This window comes from Cydia amplana, chromosome 1, assembly GCF_948474715.1.
Source record: "Cydia amplana chromosome 1, ilCydAmpl1.1, whole genome shotgun sequence".
In the NCBI taxonomy this organism is placed as follows: domain Eukaryota; kingdom Metazoa; phylum Arthropoda; class Insecta; order Lepidoptera; family Tortricidae; genus Cydia; species Cydia amplana.
Window position 1 is genome coordinate 23,819,248 of NC_086069.1, and position 24,307 is coordinate 23,843,554.

General features: G+C 38.1%; 1 protein-coding gene across 4 annotated transcripts; it reads right to left on the minus strand.

The window, feature by feature from the left end:
* Window positions 1-7,156: 7,156 nt before the first annotated feature.
* On the minus strand, window positions 7,157-13,019 carry LOC134650741 (uncharacterized). 4 transcript variants are annotated; one of them, XM_063505691.1, is made up of 3 exons: window positions 12,883-12,940; window positions 12,737-12,805; window positions 7,157-8,494 (listed from the first exon to the last, which is right to left on the minus strand). In XM_063505691.1, exon 3 carries the CDS (start codon window positions 8,363-8,365, stop codon window positions 7,352-7,354), a length of 1,014 nt encoding a protein of 337 aa, XP_063361761.1. In that variant the 5' UTR covers window positions 8,366-8,494; window positions 12,737-12,805; window positions 12,883-12,940; the 3' UTR covers window positions 7,157-7,351. The 4 variants fall into 4 exon arrangements, with proteins under 4 accessions (XP_063361761.1, XP_063361764.1, XP_063361754.1 ...); XM_063505694.1 differs by having other exon boundaries at window positions 7,157-7,794; window positions 12,737-13,019; XM_063505684.1 differs by having other exon boundaries at window positions 12,737-13,012.
* Window positions 13,020-24,307: the final 11,288 nt, after the last annotated feature.

Here is a 24,307-nt window from a genome sequence, read left to right on the forward strand (position 1 = left end):
AGATATTAGCAAGCCACTACAAATATTTTATCCCGCACCATGTGGTGTGGTCCTGAAGATGCCTACTATGCTAAGTGATACGTTCGGTTTGACCTCTAAGCAGGATTGGTCAATTACAAATAGTAAAATACTAGAATAAGATATAACTGCGCAATTGAGACTCTTAAAAAATATATATATCTCCCTATGTCAGTCTCTAATCACATACGCTATCTCAGTATGGGGCAGTGCCGCCAAGACGTCAATATTAATGGCTGAAAGAGCTCAACGTTCGGTCTTAAAGGTAATGCTCAAAAAGCCCTTCCGATATCCGACAAGCAGCCTCTACCAAGAAGCTAAAGTACTCACAGTCCGCCAGCTCTACATACATAAAGTCTGTCTTTCGATACATAAAAACGCGGCTAAGTCTGAAAATTATGCAGAATTACTTTCTAAACGCGTATTTAAATTACCTATCCCGAGGGTAAATTCCGCTTTTGGGAGACGATTTGGCGGCGTCCTTAGTTCTTTGATCTACAATACGGCCGTAAAGTTCCAGAGCGAATTAATTAATTGCACTGTGCATGTAGCTAAAAGGTTACTTTTTAATTGGTTATTATCACTTGATTATAATGAGACTGAGACATTACTTCTAAAAATTGTTTAACACAATTCTCGAATAAATGTAAAACTAACTAAACTAGACTAAAATTGTATAACTCTAAAAACTTTTTAACTGAAAACTTTAATAGATATAAAAATAACTGATTAGACTGAGATATTATAACTGATACTAAAGGTGAACCTAGAAACAAAAATTAGTAGTAATGTAATAACAGATAGACTTACATAGTTTACACAATTGTTAAAATTAGAATTAGGTATCTTTCTCCTCTTAAGTTAACTTGCATGACATACAATGTACATCTGGTCTCCCGCGATACAGGCCTAGCCTAGTGCGGGGACTCCTGGAATCTCGGCATGTCAATTTAGTTATGCACAACTCTTACCAGTAACTCGTGTTGTAACCACTGTTGTATCCTTTCCGTGCAATAAAATATATTTTTATCTTATCTTATCTTATTGACTACTCTATGACTACGTAGGGATGAAGGGGTGAGACAAGTTTCCGGCGGGAATAAGCCGTGACGGATTAGTGGGATACCGTCGTTCGTATACTTATTGTTAGAACTGCGGAATTCGCCCAACGTGACCTGTTTCTATCTCTAACGCTTAAGACGAAACAGGAGCTGAGATTTAAATATTTTAGATAAATATACCCGTCTCGCTAACGGCAGCGGCTCCTAAAACTAGTGTGATAAGGACAAAGCGAAAAATTCTGCGTACAAATCTCAAAAATCGCGGTTTCGTACTCGACTGTTTCCTCCTCCAAAACTTAACCAATCGTAACCAAATTTGGAAATCTAAATGACTATGGAATTATCTGTGTCGGACCGTTTTGCTTTTTTGGCTAATTAATATCAGTTTCGAATAGCACGCATCTCATTGCGGCATAGTCAATTCGGCCATTTTGGCCTTTTTTGAAGGACTCTAGCGCCTTAAAAAACAAAAATATCAAAAAAAGCAAAACGGTCAGACACAGAGATTGACGATATTAATCTGTGTTGAAAAAATCATTGCTCTAGCTTCAAAACCCACGGAGGAAACAGTCGAGTACGTTTGTATGGAGAAATGACCACTCCTGTTGGCTCTTAAAATGAACTTTGTGCTCGAGTGATTCATGATTGCCTATGTTGATTGATGTAAGGGAAAACTTACGGAAAAATCTTAGACTCTGTCAGTTTATCCATTAAAAGTGTTTTTATTGTAACTTTTAATACCAGATACCCATATTTTTGATTCGTCTTTATATATATACATATATACATTACATATATACATATATACAATACATTCATCATCACTATCTATGTACATACGTACATAGATAGTGATGATGAATGTATTTAGATCTGAAAGTTGTACGAACCTTCCATTATGCGTGGTCCGGGTCCGACACGCAATTGGCCGGTTTTTATATATTGTACACTCTATTTCACGCAACGTTACACGTTTCATTATTTCACGTTTTTCTTTGAATAAGATACCGTGTTTACTCCTAATATCTGGGAGACCGAGCTTTGCTCGGAAAATATATAAAAACTAAAAAATGAGCGTTTTCCCAGAGATAAGACCTTACTAGATCAATTTTTCGCCCCCGATGGTCCATGTATAGCAAATTTCATCGAAATCGTTAGAGCCGTTTCCGAGATCCCCGAAATATATATAAATAAATAAATTGCTCGTTTAAAGGTATAAGATAAGATAAGACTAAAGTAGACCTGCCCTAGTAGCACGGTCGCATTTTTATCGTTTATCACCATGCCTGTCACGTTCTAACAAGTATGTAAGTGCGAAAGTGACGGGCATAGTGATAGTCGATAAAAATGGAACCGTGTTGAGCCCGCTGATATCGTTGAATAACACCTTAACTAGAATTTCACACCTTAATAACATAGCAATTCCTCGAATATGAATGTTCAAAGGAAAGTTATTTAAATTATCATTTTTCATAACTTAATTATAATTTAAGGTTTCTGTTGACAAACTGATATTCTTTTTAAACGGTTGTTTTTTTGATACCTTAACTTGCCTCTAACTAAATTTGAATATAAAACTATCTATGTACATATTTGCAAGGACGACCCATTTATATCCCTGATCAACAATTAAGTTTTCACCTATATAATTACTAGAATGTATTTCAAATTAAACTTAAGTACCTACATATAATATCTGAACATAAACTAAAACTCAAATCTTTCGATTAAGTAGATCGAATGTAAAACCCCCGCCAGGTACCAAAATAGCTGTTACCCAGAAAGCAATAACATTTTTAACCATAATCCCCATTTAACTTCGGTGAATCTAGCACTAAATAAAGACTAAGTCTGGACCACAGACAAGACATCCTCTAGACTGAGCATAGTAACGCTACCCCCTCTGCCACTATATACGGTAGTTTTACTCCATCTTCGAGTCAAAGTGTCAGAATCCCGTGCCGTGATTGGTCCGTGTCTTTGAACGGACCAATCACGGCACAGGATTAGCTCACCTCGTCCCCCCGCACCCCCGTATTTATGGCAGCATCGGTTTCATGAAATAATTGCTCTAAACTCCGTCTAGAGGATTCCTAGTCTATGGTCTGGACTAAACGAGAGTTTTAAACTTCCAGTACAGTGGTAGACTAGTTCTAATCTTATTTTGAACTAAATATTCCAGAGCAGATTAAGTAACAATACTAATGCAGGTATGTACACCGCAATCAAACTTGAATTTCTGACTAATAGTTTTCAACTAAGTTTAGTTATTTTATAATAAAAATTCCATTATTATCTTTTTCCCTTTCGTCGTTTTTTTTCTCAATAAAGCGTATTTTCTCGTTTCTTATCCGTTTTCTTCGGAGCCCCAAGTGTGAAATTATTTTACTACTATAGTGCATATGAAAACTTAAAACACCACAGCCGAAATTAGTTTAGTTATAATATTGCTTCCATAACAACGTCATTGGATACCTGCAGGAACGAAAAGATGTTTAGGAACTGAAATTACTTTTTCATTTTGACTGTGGTGTATCTGCTACAAAAAAATAAATGTTATCTGTTATATGGCTACTCAGTTGCCGAGCAAAGGCAAGGATCATTAATATATGTGTTTATGTAAATTTAATTGCACCATACAACAAAGGTTACTACGACCTGGCAGTTATTAAGGTCGCAAGGGATTATGAAGGTGTTTTAACACCGTTGCGAATGCCCAGGACAATATTAATTGTTAGTTTATATTCCGTGCAGAATTTAGCTTTTACAAAACGCTTAAGTTTCACCTTTGTTAACACTTCAAACCACGGTCAGTCCTATTGATAAAATAGAAGTACATAAACGGATTAGATATGTATTATGCGTTTAATGATTTTAAATTAATTTGAAATATGTCCTGACGTTCTGACAGCCCGTTCGTTTGGAACTATACCCACAATACCCACATACAACATTCTATTATAAAAGGTTTAAGGCTGGATATAGTGCTTATACAAGCTAAATGGCTGATAACTCCAATGACACATTAGTAATGTGTGTAATATGTGTGATACCTATATTTATTACTTAAAATTTAGGTAAACTATATCTATTGCAGTTTTAAATTTTAGTAACGTTATCTGCGCCCGTTAAAAGTTCTACAGCTAACCTGCAGTTTCAAAATGACGTTTAAACAGACCAGCATCAATCCAACTTTCGCAATTAACCCGCAGTCCCCGCAGAAACTTGTCACGTAACGTGTCAAGGAAAAACGCAAATTGCGGTTTCATATTCCCTCTGAATAATAAAGTTGGTAAAACCGTAAAAAGCACTCCGCAAAGTCTAAAATATGCTTGTGCTCGGTCAAACTTCGCGGACGTGGCGGCAATGGCGGCATGCCTACGTGGTTTTACACCGCATCCTAATATAATTCGAAAATAAAATCAATAAGGTAAACTTTCTAGTGTTCCACAGACTATTTCTAATTGTTCACGCTTCTAGAAATTAAGATTGTAAATGGTAGTACTGTAGTTACTCAGTACTACCATTTACAATCTTAATTTAAGCAGTTTCCAGAATTCGTATATTATTATGTAAATATACCGCTACGAACATTATTAGGTAGGTAAGGTCAGGTGGCGTAAGAGTAACATAGTTTATTTTGCATGGGGCAAGAGAGACAGTATGAGGATTCCTTAAAAGTGTTATTCTTGTCTGCGTTTCTCTTACCCCATCTAACCTTACATAAATTTATTTTCAACAGACTCTGCCGGCGCCGCTCTCACACGGGCATATTATGCAACTTGTTTTGGAAGATATTTTGTTATGCTCAATATTCAAGTTAGTGTAGAGTAATTATAATTAGACAAACTTATCGCTCATTTATAATACGAATGTAGGCAATTCGCATCGCAGGCAGAACCTCAGAATATTAAGGTTTTTCTCTATAAAAGTGTCAAAACTACTCACAACTCGTTCAACAGTTCGGTGTGACCTGTGTTCTGGAATAGTCACGTACAAAATGCGGTCCCCGTGCCATGAAGGAATATTATCACCGTGAGCGGCCCGGCTGGCTATTCCACTGACTTCATTCGCTCATTAAAAGAACGGTCCGCTCCGTTGGGAGTGCGGTCATAATACGGTAGCAATAGCAAATCAAAATGTAGCTTCTAAGCATTTTTTTTATTGAATAAAGTGATACCTAATACTTATGAGCACTACGAATGGGGCCAGTTCATGGGTTCACCACCACCACTGCGCTCAGTCGCGTGTTTTTCCAGTCGGCTAACCTTAGATTTGTACATATGTATTCAAGCAAGCCGCTAGCGACCGCTATGAAGCTTAAAATTCACATTTCGTTTTTTTATTTGTAGTCGGCCTCTTTCGCACTCATAAAATGTTAATATACACGATGGCGTCCTTTTTTGCACATTTCAATCATTTTTAAGCGTAAGCGTCATTCTAGTTCTGTGGTTTCATACAAAACTGACAGTATCATATTTTGCAATTCCGCATAAGCGTTCTATGATCGCTTAGCGCAAGAGGCATCCATTCCGAATTCCATTTATAACCATGACAGCTGCCAGTATTTGATTTCCGAAGGGACTGGGAAAATAGATGTAGGAAAGTCAGATATCTTCCGATAAAAATATGGGTGCCTACTTATCACAATTTCATATGTCCATCATCTTGAAATACGTTGCAGCCAGTTTTATATCAATTCAAAGTCTAAATACAATATAGTTACTTTAGACATATTTTAAGGTACTTATAATCTTATCCACTCACATGATTCCAGCAACTAGAGTTTCAAGATTGCGCACCTCTAAAATGATCGTCGCAACTCGAGTTGCAAAAGGAGTGTATGCGGTTTTTTATTTATTATCTGTGAAGGGCTGCACAGATACGGTATAAACAATTTTTAAAACACAGACTACCAACGTGACAATATTTAAAAAATGTTTCAACCATATAGACACAACCACAGTATTTCTTATCTATTTTACTTTGCAAGTTGTTCAGGAAGTGCGATGTGTAAAAAGTTGCTGCGTGTTTTAAAATGCCTCAAGTATTCAAATTTAGATATTTCTATTAGTAATGTATATTAAACTACTCCGCGTTTATTGGTCTATTAGTTTAAAACTATATTTTAGACCAACTTAATATTGATGACCAAATAATATCACTTCAAAACAATAGTTCTGTAGATTCTTGACGTGTTTCTTATTTGAATGCCCTACATTTCTAAGATTACTAAATATATCTTGAGCAACCAATAGACATTAAATAGTTCGATTATTAAGTTACATTAATAAACCATAGAATGTATTAAATCACTGTGTATTACACAGGATTAGCGATTAAAACATGTGACGGTAAATTGTAAGTACAAACCCGGCAACTGTGGTTGCTTAAAGCATTTCTGCATATCGTAAGGCATGTGGTGTACTAGACGCGTTGCATACGCGTTTTGGGATTTTTTTTACTACTTACTTATAATTTGTATTTACTAATATTTCTTTGCTATTTACATTGAATAAACTAAATAATTATACGATTAAATAAATAATTAATTAGGTATTACAATTTTAAAGTTCCTATTTCTGTTGAACATCTGCACCGCGCGCTGTTGTGCCTCCACCCTAAATGGGTAGCCATCTTTATTTTTGAGATGGAAGAAGTCAGTTTACCGGCTTATTTACGTTTGTAATCAGTATAATTTTATGTGTTAATAGTTATTATTGGTTTATTGTGCTTAATATGTTGTGAAGTGTGTGTTATGGTGGATGTATTAAACGTGTTAGTGTAGTTATAAGTTAGTTCGGTTGTTGGTGATCGGCAATTATAAAAACACCAAAATTTAGTAGGTACGTAGATACTCTTTTGTTATTTTAAGTTATATAGCTACTATCATCGTTATAATTGCATAAGTTATGCATTTTATTTCAAGATTATTAGTGTCTGTTTGGGAGGTTTAGCGATTTTAGGTGGTCTCAGGAACAGCAGACGGGGCTCTTCAATGACTTCTTCTTATTTTGATTTTACAGAATTGTTTTTATTTTTATATTAAATTAAAATGAAAATTTACAACGTTGGAATGTATGGCGACTTTATATAAAAATTGGCAAAAATCGCGAGAGCGGCTTGTGTGCCTTGCCGTGTAAGATGGTAAAGTGTTAGAGGCTGTCGCCGCGCCCCCGCGCGGCCGTGCTTGGAACTCCGCCTCTTCTTGGGATGCCCGCTAGATGGCGTCATGCTCGCGAACATGCCCCCGGCCTTGAAAGCACCCGCTTTCAATGTGGTTGTGGTGATGTGGATGGGGCTGGCGCAGCTTCACTCTCTGCCGGCATCAAGAGAGGGCAAAGCTTGGTGAAAGCCCTGCGTATGACCCCGCTCGCTGTTTTTACGTCAGCGACGCGGGAAACTCCGTCGTGGCCTGTGAACAGAGTTACCACCCGTCCCAAACGCCATTTGAGGGGTGGTAGATTTTCTTCTTTGACCAGAACTAAGGAGTTGTGAACGATATCCTGGCCGTGCGTCTGCCACTTCGTTCTGGTCTGCAGCTCAGAAATATATTGTTTTGACCACCGCTGCCAAAAGTGTTGTCGCATTTTCTCCAGCATCTCGTAGCGTGGGAGCCGGCCCGTCTCTGCCGTCAAGTCCTTGCAGGGCGGCGCTGTCAGCGGTCGGCCAATAAGGAAATGAGCTGGAGTTAATGCGGAAAGGTCGTTTGGGTCTGTGGAAAGAGGATGCATGGGTCTGGAATTTAGGAGGGCTTCGGACTGTGCCAAAACCGTGCTAAATTCCTCAAAAGTTAAATTCGCGTTGCCAACAACGCGCTTCAAGTGATATTTGCAAGACTGTACAGCTCTCTCACACAAACCTGACATATGTGGAGCGTAAGGGGGGTTAAAATGCAAATTAATGTTATCATTAGCGGCACACTCAATGATATTACTCGCGTTATCTTGTAGGAACGACGAAAGTTCTTTCATCGCCCCTACAAAGCAACGGCCGTTGTCGGAATATATCACGTTAGGCTTACCACGGCGCGAAATAAAGCGTTTAAGTGCGAGTAGGTATCCTTCGGTACTAAGACTTGTGACCAAATCAAGATAAACTGCGCGCGTCGTGAAGCAAACTATCAGACAGATGTATGCCTTTTGAGGCTTAGCTCCCCTACCCCTACGGTTAAGTACATATACTGGCCCCGCGTAGTCTACCCCGCAGCTCATAAAGGCGAACCCGGGTTCCAAACGTAGTGAAGGTAAGTTACCCATAATAGGTGCAAAGGTTTTCGCCTTCATGCGGATGCAGGTTACACAGGTGCGTACCACTCGCTTGGCTAAATTAGTGCCTCCGAGAGGCCACCAGCAGTCTTTGATAGTAGCAAGCAGGAGACTAGGAGGCGCATGCAGTAATCGTATGTGTTCACTCTGAAACAAAAGCTGTGTGAAACGATGTTTCGAACAAAGCAAAATCGGATGTTTTTTGTCGTATGAAAAACTAGTCGCATTACTAATACGACCACCGACCCTTATCATTTTATCTGTGTCTAGGAAGACATTTAATTTATTAATCCCGCGCGTGTGTTTAACAGGTAAGTTATTTATCATCTTATCATATTCAACAGGAAAAGATTTCATTTGCGAAAGACGCGCCAGATGTTGCATCGATGCATTCAATTCGTCAACAGTCAGCGGGCCAGTTTTACGATTTGTCTTGTTTTTAATGCGTGTGTTGTTTATGAATCGTAAAACATAAGCACCCGCGCGCCGTAAGCGGTTAAAAGACGAAAACCTGTCGAATTCGAATACATCGGTGTTAATTTGGCTTGTCATACTAATTGTGTTTGTTTTTATTTCAGGTAAATCGGCCGGTATTATTTCGGAAGTGCGCGATAAAGTACTAGGTAACCAGTCAGATTCTGGTTCATGCAAGAAGGGCGGTCCATTGAACCAGAACGAATTATTGATAAGCGCGTCAAGTTCAAGGCCGCGGCTAACTAAATCAGCTGCGTTATTCTTGCTACTTACATGCAACCACTGCGCGCTCCCGGTTAACTCGTTTATCTCCGACACTCTGTTTTGAACAAAGGTTTTAAGGGTGTGGGGTGACATTCGGACCCACCCAAGAACGATTGTGCTATCACACCAAAAATACACAGAATCGAACTTCACTTTAAGCGATTTGATTACTTTTGAGTACAACCTAGCAGCTAACAGCGCGCCTAGCAACTCAAGTTTCGCGATACTGACGGATTTCAAAGGAGCGACCTTACTCTTCGAACACAACAGATGCACTGTAATGACCTCGTTATTATCTCCCGAAAGCGTACGCACATATGCACAGGCCCCATAGGCCGCTTGACTAGCATCACAAAAAAAGTGCAACTGTGTGCAATGCGCAGACGCATTCATTACATAACGAGGAATGCGGAGGCTATGTATGTGTTGTGTATGTGTGAGTAAGTATCTACGCCAGGCAGATGCGACATCCTCAGGTACTTCCGAGTCCCAATCTAAGCGGCAAAGCCATAGTTTTTGCAGTAATATTTTGGCAATAATTATGGCCGGCGAAAGTAGCCCGAGAGGGTCATACATTTGTGAAATTACGGATAATATTTTGCGCTTTGTTATCGGTTCGTTATTATCCTGTTGTATTTTTGCCGTGTAATGAAATTCGTCAGTGTTGTTAGTCCATCCTAAGCCGAGTGTTTTACTTTGACAGTTATCGCCTAAACACAATTCGCGTGATGTGATTTTTGACGAGGAAAATTGCGAAACGTCAAAGTTAAATACCCATTTTCGGAGTGGGAAACAACCTGACTGCAGTACGTCGGTGACCTTTTCACAGATGTCAATTAAAGCGTGTTTATCATTATTTCCTGTAATTAGGTCATCCACGTAACAGTCTTCTAATATGGTGCGAGAGACCTCTTCGTCAGCACATTCCTTTGCCAGCTGATTGAGACAGCGGATGGCCAAAAAGGCCCCAGAAGAGGTACCGAAAGTTACCGTATTAAGTTGGTAAACATTTAGCGGCTGCGAAGGGTTCTCTCGCCACAAAATTAGTTGAAGGTTCCATTGGTCGGATTGAATAAGGACTTGCCTGTACATTTTTGCCACGTCTGCGCAGGCGACGTATCTGTGCTCACGAAAACGTAACAATATGGAAAAAATATCGTTTTGTATGGTCGGCCCGACTAACTGCAAATCGTTCAGGGATTTCCCTGAACTAGTGGGCATTGATCCATTGAAAACGACCCTTAAGCGTGTAGTGAGACTGTCCTTTAATACAGCGTGGTGTACAAGAAAGCAGTAAGGCTTTGTGTATGTGTGTATAAGTGACATGTGCCCTAGCTCAATGTACTCACGCATAAAATCGCAGTACATCTTTTTGTAGTCCGGGAGCCGCTCGAGTTTGCGTTCTAATGATAAGAACCTACTCCTAGCTACATCGTAGGTATCGCCGAGCGCATCAGCTGATTCCTTTAGGGGTAAACGTACTAAAAAACGACCATCTTTATCGCGTTGCGTAGTCGAAGCGAACAGCTGTTCACAGGCGCGTTCGTCGTCAGTCAGTCCGTCTCCTATCTTAGGCACCTCCTCGAGCTCCCAAAACTGTCTTAATTGTGTGTCTAAAGTTTGCGTGAAATGACAAGTAGTCTTATTTGTTTTAATGCGTTTATTATTGATCGGACCCACGACGATCCAACCAAATTTAGTATCTTGTAAATAAGGCCCTTCTGCGAGAGGAAATCGATCCTTATTTAACAAGCCCCAGAAATAATCACCACCTAACAATATATCAATATCTGACGATTTGAAATAGTTAGGGTCCGAGAGTTGAATATTATCTGGAATGCGAATGGAATGCGCGCTTATTGCTGCTGACGGCAGCGGTTCCGTTAAGACTGGGAGTACCATGCAATTGATGCGTGCATGGTAGTCACCTTTAATAGACTGTATGTTAAGCTGACACGAGTGTGTGGTTTGCGTGACTTGTTTACTTAACCCTGAAATATTGTAAGTGGACTGTACCAAAGGCGTATTTAATTTATCTATGAAAGATTGCGTGACATAACTGTGTTCTGAGCCATTATCGAGAAAAACTCTAGCCCTATGTAATTTATTGTTGCTATCGGCAACATCTGCTATTACAGTAGATAACAAAACCGGTGTTAACGGCCGTGAGAGTGTGTGCGAATTAAGTGTAACAGTGTGATGAGTCGAGGTGGCGGGGACGGCGCTCGCCGGTGGCTTGTTGTTTACACTGCCAGCCGAAGCTGATGCACCGTCACTGTCACTACTCAGGCTATGAATCAAGCTATTATGTTTCTTCTGGCAGATCCTACACGGTCCAAAAAAGCAATTGTCAACTGTGTGACCAACGCGAAGACAATTGTGACATAGTTTCTTATCCTCAATCAATTTAACTCTGTCGGGAACAGTTAAATCTAGGAAACTATTACACGAATAAAGCGGATGATTAGCGTTGCACATTTGACAATTGCGAGGCGAAGTGCGTTTGAAACTGGATTTGTTTGTGTGTGACTGTGAAACCGTGGAGCTAGAAGCATAACTATGCGTTGCGTGTACATTGTGTGATTGCGACTGATTTGATGACTTTTTGTTGTCATGCGAATTTGAGTGCGTATTTTTGGAATGATTTGCCGCAATAGATTCCAACATATCTGCACGGTTTTGTAAAAAAGTAATCAAATCAGTTAGCTTAATACGAGAGGTAGAATCCTGCCGATTAGAGTTGACTGAGCCCTTGTGTTCTTCCCACTCGCGTTCCGTAGCCGCGTCTAATTTTGTGACTATTAAATAGATGACTAACGTGTCCCAGGAGTCCGTAGGTTCTCCTAGGGTCTTCAGGGCACGAAGGGAACGTAACACAGAGTCAATCAGCTTTCTAATCTGTGTAGCCGATTCTTTGTTTAATGATTGCGTGTTGAAAAGTGACTTTACGTAGTTGTGTGTTAGTAACCTATGATTGTTGAAACGGTTTTCGAGAAGCTCCCACGCGGTCGTATAGTTCTCTGCTGAAAATTCCAAGGACTTAATTACTTGCAAAGCGGTGCCGGTTAAGGCTGCGCGTAGGTAATGAAACTTTTGTATGGCACCCAGGTCCTTAGAATCGTGTATCAGAGAAGTATACGTGTCCCTAAACCCTAACCAATGCTCGTACGAACTGTCGAAGGTGGGGAGTGATATTGTAGGTAATTTAACCTTATAGCCTACGGAATCTGCGCTGGCAGGGGCAGCGGCGCTGCCGTTAGCAACAGCGGGACTGTTGCCAACGTCAGCTAATTCGGACGCTGCGGCCACTGTCTGATAATATTGCCCCTCGAACTCTTCGCGGTATTCTAAATGTTTAAGGAGGTCACTCGACACTGCTAACTCCTCGATTCTAGTTTGAACGACATCGAAATCTTGATAATAACTCGCGGCATTATTTATGCGTAATTGTAACTCGACTTTTTGTATATTCGTTAAATTAGCCTTATTAAGCGTAGCGACATATTTAGCGAACAACGTGAGTTTACCCTTGAGTGTGCCTCGTCTTTGCGTCAAGACACGCGGATCGTTTAAATCAACAGTTAAAGAAATCGGAGTCACTGATGTTTTAGGAGTAGCCATGGTGTGTGTGAGAGAATGTAAAGCACTTACAGTTTAATCCCGAAACTCGTTGTTGGCACGTAATGGCGGCCGTGCGCACCATGCGACACGTGCTCGACACTGGAAGGTTACAAAATAGACACGGTATTAGCACAATGCCGATTGAAGGGAAGAAGGTGAAGAATGGATGACCTGACCGTTTCTTGCTGATCCTGGCGCTGGTTGATAGCTTCCGGCTCGGAGGTCCAATGTTTGGGAGGTTTAGCGATTTTAGGTGGTCTCAGGAACAGCAGACGGGGCTCTTCAATGACTTCTTCTTATTTTGATTTTACAGAATTGTTTTTATTTTTATATTAAATTAAAATGAAAATTTACAACGTTGGAATGTATGGCGACTTTATATAAAAATTGGCAAAAATCGCGAGAGCGGCTTGTGTGCCTTGCCGTGTAAGATGGTAAAGTGTTAGAGGCTGTCGCCGCGCCCCCGCGCGGCCGTGCTTGGAACTCCGCCTCTTCTTGGGATGCCCGCTAGATGGCGTCATGCTCGCGAACAGTGTCTTAAACTGTTTTTTACTATATTTTAGTACTTCAGTGTCTAAATTAGCCACAAAAAAATCATGAACATAATATATAGTTTCACAGCAGATTGAGCAATTCGAAAGTTTCTTATCGGAATTTGAATTAGTTTTACTCGGCAATTTCATAGGTGAGCTATCAAGATGTTTAGTACCAATTAAAAGCTTATTAAGTCTTCTTTAAATTGAATACAAAAAAAAGATACGTTATCGATTTAGATTTTTAATTAAAAATAGTTTTCTACTATAACGCGGACATTATTTCATTGGGTCAACTTTGTGAATTTTTAATAATTATTTTTATTATAACAGCACAATGCTATAGTAGTAAAATAAATTCTTTGTTTCTTTATCATTAAAAAACCAAAAGAATCGTTGCAAATGCTTTAGCAGAAGTAAAGTTATCTATTTTTGAAAATATCATGACACTGTGCCGTCGTATCTGCGAAATGGCAGAGCAGTTCAGGGCACCTTTTGTTAAAATCGGAATCATGTGAGTGGTTATGAATGTCATATAAACAGTATCGCCGATTTGCAAAGGAAAATGTATTTATTTCATCTTTATTGTACGAAAGAAAATACAATCGTACAAAAGGCGGACTTAATGCTACCTATATGGAGTATCAGGCACTATCAACCAGTCAAGTATGTCCCGAACGAACTGAAAAGGAAAGAACTCTGCACGAAGGCGAGTAAATGAAATCTTAATTATGTAGTTAAATATGACCATTGTAGAGATATTTCAATATACATCGTCCCTAAATTATATGAAAATAACACACAACTAATTGCACTAGTTGCCAAGAGTCTTTGTTTCCATATTTGAAGTAGGTAGTATGTAGTAGGTACCTAGTGGAAGTCACGCTTGATATGTGGAGTGGCACGCGACAACGCAATCATGCTGGGAGTTCAGATACGACAACATTAACTACCGGGCTGATCATGAATTCATTGGAGTCGAATGATTTCCGGTTCCTTGAACAAAGTTAAAAAATTTATATTTTAATTACTAATTCACTAAATCAAGACTTGCTGACTAATCGGCTATCGCATTACTAATTAAGCTACCAGTCAAGTAACAAGACGAATTACAGCAAGATTAAGTGTAATTATACGGCTTAGAGGCAAAAATTCCGTTCAACTTCCTGAACGAGCGACATTACTAATCTGCCTTAATTCGCTATCTACAGGATTTCCCAGGATTAACAAATAATTCAAGCCTTATGAGTAGTTTGAAACGCCCCCTGTGATTCATGGCTCTGTATTCCAGCCTTGCTCGGCAGTATATAACCACCATTTCGTGCATACCCTCCCTAACGTTTGTTATTTGCGAGATTAAAAGTATTTTTATTTATGTCACCGTGAAACATATAATTTTGCCGTTGTCTAAAACATCTAAATATTATTTAATAAAATAAAATTCGTTTATTTCAGGCTAGATGTTCCATATTTGTGTTATAAACTAGATAACTTACACCCTATATGTTAGTACTTACATAAAAACACTTAAAAGTACTACATATTTATGTCTTATAATGTTGAGGCAGCCTGTGGATGAAGTATTTTTTACTACTTACCTAAAGGTACAGTCAAGGTGCCCAAAGGAATAAATTTAATATATTACTAGCAATACATGTTCGTACTAAACCTAGGTACCTATAGTAAAATATTTGTACATGGTGTCAGTATGGCGTTCTTAGAAATGAGTATAGGTACAGGAAATTTTTCAGCGCCGCCCTAATGATGCTGATGGTCTCCATCAGGCGGCCTATACGCTTATTTGCCACCATCAAGAGCTATTTACTCAGCAAATTCTGTATGTACGGTATAAAATTCCAAAACTTAGTAAGTTTAGAAACCTATAAGTAATAAATTATTATTATATTTGTTTCTACCTACAACTTAGTTATCGACCACCATGTTAAAATCATCGCAACCTTCCATCCCCATTGGGGCTGGTCATAAATTACGTACATAAAATTCTGGACATAAAATTTTTGACGATTATTGACCCCGAATGACCCCCGTTTCCTCCTACGTCATGCTACCATCATCCGATGTCCAGACCAGGGGGGGGGCAATTTGAAATGACGTAATTTATGAATAATTCATACCCCATCATCCCCTTGCTTTAGATTTCAGAGATAGTGAGTATTACTTAAACGTACAAAATTCTACATTTGGCCACTTTGTATGGACAGACATTGTTTTTATTATGTTTATATTTCGCTCTTGTACTGGTGCTTTCGCGTCGTAAAAATAGCGTAGTTAAGTACCTATCTACTTTTCCTGGACATAACTGGCATTCTAAAGAATACCGAATTTCATAGATTGCCGGCAACATCTATAATGATGATGAGATTCAGCATGGCCTTAGTGGGCTAGATATTACTTACTGGAATTAAACGAGGTTTTTAATTTCGTAAATAATGTGCTCTTTGAGATAGTAAATTGCTGTTGGAAGTGAAATATGGCTGAAAAATTCATTTATGTTTAATACAAGTTGAGGTTTTATAGTCAAACACATTCTTGTCGCTTTGTTAACTCGATATGGTACGTTGGGGAATTGTAGAACTTTTACGAGAGGTGATTACATAACACGAAACCTAAACCGCTGTAGCTCAGCTGAAAACTAAGATGGAAATATTTAATTTGTGGACAAAGTTTGGGTCAGACTTAAAAAATCAACCTCTAATACTGAGTAGGTACCTACATACTTATATAAATTCTACTAATAAGATATTCGTATTATTTTAGTATTTAATAATTTTGATGCCATTATTAAAAATTTAAAGGAATTAAATTAATCTTCGCATAGAATCCTAACACCAAGTAACCCGTTTTAGTTGCTTTAGAATCTGTATAAGTTCACTCATTCAATTATTAAAATACTAGTCTAGATCCGAAAGTTTTCTAGGATAAAATCTAAACATCACAAAAAAAACAAATAGGTATTACAAACAAAGGTAGCGGCCGAGGTGTTTTGAAATCCAAAGAATTAAATCGCTTTCAAATGCGTCCTAGTTATAACAAGGCGAGGACATGTCATTCGAGAAGTGCATTTGAAGCCCATCGCGACCTCTCTAAAGTAGGTCGTTAGAGTCCAGACCAGAGTCGATATCCAACAATGACTGCCGCTTTCCGCAGCAACACACGGATCTAAGGATTATAAGAAGTTTCGGACTAAAAGGCTCTCAGGTGAAATTTTGTTACTAGAGCCATTTTACATCAAAATCGACTCAGTCATCGTCACGTCAGACATAATCGACACAGTTATGAAGAAGAGCGGTGGAGCATATAATATAGAAAAAACTTTCGTCATAAGTACAGTAAAGATTATAGGTAAGTCTGAATACTCGTGCCCACTAGTGAGACTCGTTAATTCTGGTGCCGACGATAATTGTTAATGTATTTATTTAACGTTTTGAAATTATCCCCTTTTAGACTCAAACTACTTAACAAATTAAACTGTCGTGTATGCTATAAAAACGTTTAAGTACTCGTTCATTACACATTTCTCTGTATAAAGAAATTATGCACTTTAGCCCGCAGTTAACTCTTTTATCATACCTAGTAAGAGCTAGTCCATGTTTTCAATTACAGTTGAAACTAGGTACCTACTCGTAAACTCCTTCAGTTAGTGAGATATAGGTACTTTATGTACCTATTGCTGGATCTATGTGCCTGGCTGCTATTCGTCGGTAAAAGCCATGGTCGCAGGCGCGAAAGGGGTTAGATACAAAACTAAAATTGAAAATTGCACAGTCTGACGTCCGCTGCAGTCAGAAATGCTAATAATACATTCCTAGAAGTTTTCGCCAGATTTGCCGCCTGTGTGCCCGAAGAACTCGAAAATGAATTGAAAGCCTCATCTAGTGCTGCAACCTCAGGGTTTTCAGTTCATCCGATCCGCGAGCCAGGGCTGCGCGACACACAATTTGTTGGACACATAATTGCTTCCACCCACTTTATTTTATTTTCAAACTTTTGCCTGATATTATTTGTTTCGCTTTTCTGCTGTTGACCAGTTAAAAACAGTATCGCGTGCTCAATTACAGTGTTGCTATTCTAATTAACACTAACTTTTCTATTAACACTTCTAGGAGTGCTTTTTGTTTTGTCATTGTTATTGTTTCTATTTGTTTGGTTTCTATCCAGACTATGAAATATCGTCAGAGATAAAATTGGGTTCTAAGTATTTTTTCTGGTAGTCGGTAAGATAATTATAAAATTCAATTCTTCAATTCTTCCATATATTGATTTTAAAAGTTATTTATATAATATTAGATGATAGTTACACCTACCTCAAAACATAATATACCTACGCGCCTTTTTATTCAAATAATATTACCTACCTAGTAGCTACCATGTTCCATATAATCGATTAGATTTAAAAAATTGATAGGTAAGTACCTTAATTATTTATATAATTTATATATCTATCGATTACTTAATACCGAAGTACAAAAATAACCCGGTATACGGTTCCCTGTACAGTCAGTACTACTTAATCTACCTATTAAAAATTAAAAATCTTATAATTACGTATTTGTTATTGATATGTATTGTGTGACACGTACCATATATGCGTTCTAGTTTCTACGATTACTTAGTCAAAATTGAAATAGAATTTCAGTTCAACTTTGTGCTGCAGTTAATTCAAACTTTATAAATAGATCTCAATTTGACCACATTTGCATCTCACAAGTGCATGTTTGCATCCATAATACAGAGTACTTTTCTAAAGGGGTGATCCAAAACTAAAAATATACAGGAAAACTGTGAAACTTTGAAAACTTTCTCTTTTTTGAGTTAACAATTTAGTATTCCGACAAAAAAATTGCTACCTTACCTTATTTAATGCGGATCGACTGAGTTTCTTTCAATTCGGATTTCAATATGTTGATAAAAAATTTGAACGTAGGTACTCACAGAAAGTCCTCAAATTTACCAGAATAAATAGTCTCTTTGCAAAAATGAACTTGACTGACTTCTGTTGATATGATTTTGCTCATCCCATACAAGGAATGATCCTCGCAGACGACAAAGGAGATACGACCAAGATTAATACTTTGTCCGATCATTACGAGTTATCAATCAGATGTCGCAACCAATACCTAATGACTTTGAGTGTAATATTTACCAAGTACTTAATACCTACGCTAGGTACAGTGTGGGCTCTGTAACACGAGCAAAAATAAGACGGTTAAGTAGCTTATAAAGACAATTTATTACTTTTCAGTTATTAAAAAAAAGTTGACAAAATATGAGACCTTTTTAGGGTTCCGTAGTCCGTACCCAAAGGGTAAAAACGGGACCCTATTACTAAGACTCCGCTGTCCGTCCGTCCGTCCGTCCGTCTGTACGTCCGTCTGTCACCAGGCTGTATCTCACGAACCGTGATAGCTAGACAGTTGAAATTTTCACAGATGATGTATTTCTATTGCTGCTATAACATCAAATACTAAAAACAGAATAAAATAAAGATTTAAGTGGGGCTCCCATACAACAAACGTGATTTTTGACCGAAGTTAAGCAACGTCGGGTGGGGTCACTACTTGGATGGGTGACCGTTTTTTTCTTGTTTTGCTCTATTTTTTGTTGATGGTGCGGAACCCTCCGTGCGCGAGTCCGACTCGCACTTGGCCGGTTTTTTTTTAACTTTTTTTGAGAAATGAGACCTTTTTTTAAAGTACAATAAGAACAAGCCTGCAAGTTACCGTTAGGTACATTTGTGAGAAATTTAGCATCCTTCCAACCCTCCTGCCAAATCAATACGTATTAATAAATTCAATTCCACCATATTTCCACATCAATCATTAGGACATTAACCCTTCAATCGTTTCCGCCGCACGTACCGGTGCGGATACTGATAAATTATGGACGCAGTACAAACACGGCTCTGTCGGCGGTATTAACCATAAAATGTTCATCATTGGCCCCTCTAAAAAGTAACGTATGGGGCCATTGAAACAGTCCCTGGGCCGACAATTCGCAAATGGGTAATGTGGAGTCGTAAAGAATATAAGCGAACAGAAGGTAAAATACGGTGATTACAATTGTATATGGTGCAAGCAGAGGGACTACCGCGACTGGTTGCCTCTCTGTCGCACTAGTAAATTCGTACGAAAGTATGACAGGGAGGCAACACGTGGAACGTGGTTCGCGGTAGACCCTCAGAGCTGGCAGGAAACGAATAACAAGTAGGTACGTAGGTATGTAACAAGTAGGTAGGTACGTAGGTATTCTTTATATTTGAAATATTGTTACTTCTAATTTTTATCTTATATTATTTATTTTCGCCCTCTTTTATAATTTTATTGACTTTCCTCTAGTCTATTGTACTCAGTGCTATATTTGTCTACGTTCTTCATCAATTCTCATCTACTCAAAGGTTAACTGGAAGAAATCCCTTAAAGGGATAAGTTCGCCTTTGTACTGCCTATCCTGTGCCATAAATTTGTGTTTTGTGTTTTGTACAATAAAGAGTTTATACATACATACATACAAGTGGAAATAAACCGACCTATTGCGAGTCCATTATGCAAAAAAAGCGGCCAAGTGCGAGTCGGACCCGCCCATGAAGGGTTCCGTGTTTAGGGGATTTATGACGTATTAAAAAAAACTACTTATTAGATCTCGTTCAAACCAATTTTCGGTGGAAGTTTGCATGGTAATGTACATCATATATTTTTTTTAGTTTTATTATTCTCTTATTTTAGAAGTTACAGGGGGGGGGACACACATTTTATTTATTTATTTATTTATTTAAACTTTATTGCACAAAAGAAAACTTATCGTACAAAAGGCGGACTTAATGCCAAAAGCATTCTCTACCAGTCAACCTTAAGGCAAAGCAGAGAGATTGTGGGCGGTGCAACTGCTACTACTACTAACAAAATTTAATATAAACCGCAAAGCTAATTTAAAAAATTTTACACACATAATATACACGATACATATAATATAAATACATATACCTAACAATTTAAATATATACAATAAAATATATAAATTATATAACTAAAACTAGGAATCCTTCATTCTAGCAGCAAAGAAAGCACGTACCGATTTCTTAAAAGCGAACTTGTTTGGGGCATTTTTAATACTAAGGGGGAGTCGGTTCCAAAGGCGCGCTACCTGCACGCAGAACGAATCTGACATGAAGCCAGTACGATGTGGAGGGATGGATAAAGACATATTGCCAGAAGAGCGAAGCTGACGGTCGCGAGAAACGCCGTAGTATTGAAAGAGGGACTTGAGGTATACAGGAGAGAGTGGATCGTTTAGGACAGAGTATAGAGAGCAAAGCATGCGAACACTGCGTCGATTTACCACTTTGGAAGCGTCTCTCGCGCAAACTATTCAGTTTAGAAAAAAATGATATTAGAAACCTCAATATCATTTTTGAAGACCTATCCATAGATACCCCACACGTATGGGTTTGATGGAAAAAAAATTTTGAGTTTCAGTTCTAAGTATGGGGAACCCCTAAAAATTTTTTTTTTCTATTTTTGTGTGAAAATCTTAATGCGGTTCACAGAATACATCTACTTACCAAGTTTCAATAGTATAGTTCTTATAGTTTCGGAGAAAAGTGGCTGTGACATACGGACGGACAGACAGACAGACGCACATGACGAATCTATAAGGGTTCCGTTTTTTGCCATTTGGCTACGGAACCCTAAAAACGGCAAAAACGTCACGTTTGTTGTACGGGAGCGACAATTAAATATTCATTTTATTCTCTTATTAGTATTTGTTGTTATAGCGGCAACATCATCTGTGAAAATTTCAACTGTCTATCACGGTTTATGAGACACACAGACACTGGTGACAGACAGACAGATGGACAGATAGACGGACAAACAGACGGACAGACAGACAGACAGACGGACTGACGGACAGCGAAGTCTTAGTAATAGGGTCTCGTGTTTACCCTTTGGGTACGGAACCCTAAAAATATCGGTCTGAGCGGTACATCAATCTCTAGGATAATATTTAAATTAAATCCAGTAACTTTAATGCCATACGATAAATAAATAAATAAATGAGCAGTTTCAATCTCAACATTGAGATAGGAAACGGTTCAATCTCTCTATAGAACCAAATGATAACTCAATTTCTTTATTTGTCACCACTCTCCTATTTTGAATCTGTTATAAAATAATTGATGGTGTCAGATCGTCAAGCTACTTGGCAGTTTATGTTATTTTAGTGCTACTCTTTTTAATGTGCTGTTTAAACTTCAATAAACTAAAAAATAAACAATATACTTAAATGAAAAAGCAGTTTTAGATTTTACTTAAAAATATATTGTGCAATAAGTAATTTACTTTGGTAACAAAATGACAAATAAATGTTAAACTATGTAATTTAAAACATTTTAAAGAGTTTTAACTTTCAGATACCTATCACAATTTCCTGCAAAACTTAGGGGTTGAATTTTTAATAATGTTCAATTAATGTTATTTGTTTATTTTATGTTACGCGTTTATAAAAAGTTTCAAAGAATTCGTAATGGATTCCATCTTTCAACCCCGTTTTAACCCTGTTAGGGGATGAATTTTTAAAAACGCTGAAATTACTTTTCTTGTATTTTAATAATATGCCAATATACAAAGTTTCAAGTCCCGCACTCGAAAAAAATTTCGATCTCCATACAAACTTTCTACCCCTTTTTCACCACCTTAGGGGAAGAATTTTTAAAAACGCTGAAATTAGTTTTCTTGTATTTTAATAATATAACTTTTAACGAAGTTTCAATTTCCTAGCTCAAAATAAAACTTGAACCCCATACAAACTTTGGACCCCCATTTCACCCCCTTAGGGGACGAATTTGAAAAATCCTTTCTTAGTGGACCCCTAGACCTTATAAGGAACCTACTTGCCAAATTTGGACTTTCTAGTCCCAGCGGTTTGGGCTGTGCGTTGATTTAAGTCAGTCAGTCAGTCAGTCAGCCAGGTCTTTCACGTTTATATATATAGATTATAAATCGCAATCGATTTAATATACACTTCTGGAAACAATTTACCAAGCAAATACAAAGCACTGCACTAAAAACATGACATATGATGCATTTGGCGCACTCATTTCGCCCAGCTGCGTTCTGCGAGAACAAAGACATTTATCCATTTCCATGCTCTGGTTTTGTACGGAATTTCTTGATTTATAGAAAATTTAAAGGGTAATACGTGATTGTAAGCTTATAGCTTTCGATTGTTAGATGTTAATTAAACTGGTAATAACATACAAATGTGCGTATCATACACAATTTCAACCATAAAGTTTATACCTTTTCCAAGCACCTTAGTTAGGCAGGTCATATTTCACAAGTGGCACGACCGTGAGTCTTCCTTAAACGTGCAATTACGTAACTATTGCGGCAAACACTTGCGCCATTCTCTATTAACGCGGCACTATCTTCCACAATGTATCTTGCAGAATGATGCATCGCCATCGATGTTGCAGCTTGGGAACTTGGAAACAATTTGGGCGGACGCTAGCCAAGCCACGCCAAGAAAGTGACGAATGGCGTGATGCATCATACGAAAGATGGCGGACGCATTGTGCCCAGATGGTGTCTGGTGTCTGCCATCGACCTTATTTTAAGGATAATGTCTAAACTAAGACACGCAGAAGTGTCCAATAGGAGACCTTATATATTATGTTGTTATAAGGTTTACGATTAGTAAATTGACCGTGACTTCGACGGATTTAATCCAATTTAAACTCTTAAGTCGTTAAATTAATTTTATGTTTCATGATCGATAAATTGGAAGCGAGATTAGCGAGAATCAAATTTTAACTTTAAACTAACTTACCTCTTGACTTCATTACGAGTGGGAACCCCGCCACGGCTTTGTTGATAATGACTGTCTTTTTCTCGAGCACAGGTACTTGGAAATAATATGTGACGAAGTCTAAGCAATGGTCCCACTTTGTCGCTTACCACAAGGACGAGATTTCCTCGTTTCTTTATAGGAATAACCTGTCAAAGCGTCCTTATGGCAAGTGACAAAGTGGGACTTTTTGCTTGGAAACGACACAATTTTTGAATTTTTCATAATAACTTGTTCTTTTTTTTATTTATTTAAAAAAGTTAAACTTTATTTACCATCTTCACCATATACCGCATATATGAAGCAATTGGAAAGCACCACGTTATCACCGATCAGCCGTCATAGAAAATGACATGTCGGACGCCTCGGCCCGGGCGCGGGCTGGTCTAGCATGAGTCATCCTTAAACTGGTGGACCAAAAAAATGGCGGAGTGGAGGAAAGTTGTGTGGTTGTTCTTCATTCTTCTTTTTTAGGGTTCCGTACCCAAAGGGTAAAAAACGGGACCCTATTACTAAGACTCCGCTGTCCGTCCGTCCGTCTGTCACCAGGCTGTATCTCACGAACCGTGATAGCTAGACAGTTGAAATTTTCACAGATGATGTATTTCTGTTGCCGCTATAACAACAAATACTAAAAACAGAATAAAATAACGATTTAAGTGGAGCTCCCATACAACAAACGTGATTTTTGATCGAAGTTAAGCAACGTCGGGCGGGGTCAGTACTTGGATGGGTGACCGTTTTTTTGCTTGTTTTGCTCTATTTTTTGTTGATGGTGTGGAACCCTCCGTGCGCGAGTCCGACTCGCACTTGGCCGGTTTTTTTTCTTTGTTTAATAGTCTCTAATAATAAGTAATTTTGGGATATTTAACTACAATCTCATATTTATGGATCTACACGAAAATATTATGCTATACCTACTTTGAACCAAATTACCGAAAACAGATGAGATAAATAAAATCAACATACTTAGGACATTTCCCATGCGAATACCTTACCTTTGTGTATCAAGTTCTTAAGAGATCAAACGTTCGAATATTTGTTTTAAATAATGTTTTTATAGTATTCTTGTGAGATTCACTGACTTGGAAATTGTGGATAAGAAAAAATAAATAATTAAATAATGTAGGTATAAATAATGTTTCATGTAAGTAAATTAGGTTTACCAAAAAGATATGTCAAAGTAATTGGCAGAGATGAATTT

What these genes read in the sequence shown, in the direction of transcription:
- LOC134650741 (XM_063505676.1), bottom strand. Translation starts at nt 9,661, where the DNA reads ATGTATGACCCTCTCGGGCTACTTTCGCCGGCCATAATTATTGCCAAA. An exon ending in AACCTTTGCACCTATTATGG is followed by an intron (nt 7,795 to 8,334) that starts GTAACTTACCTT and finishes CTCTTTCCACAG; the next exon opens with ACCCAAACGACCTTTCCGCA.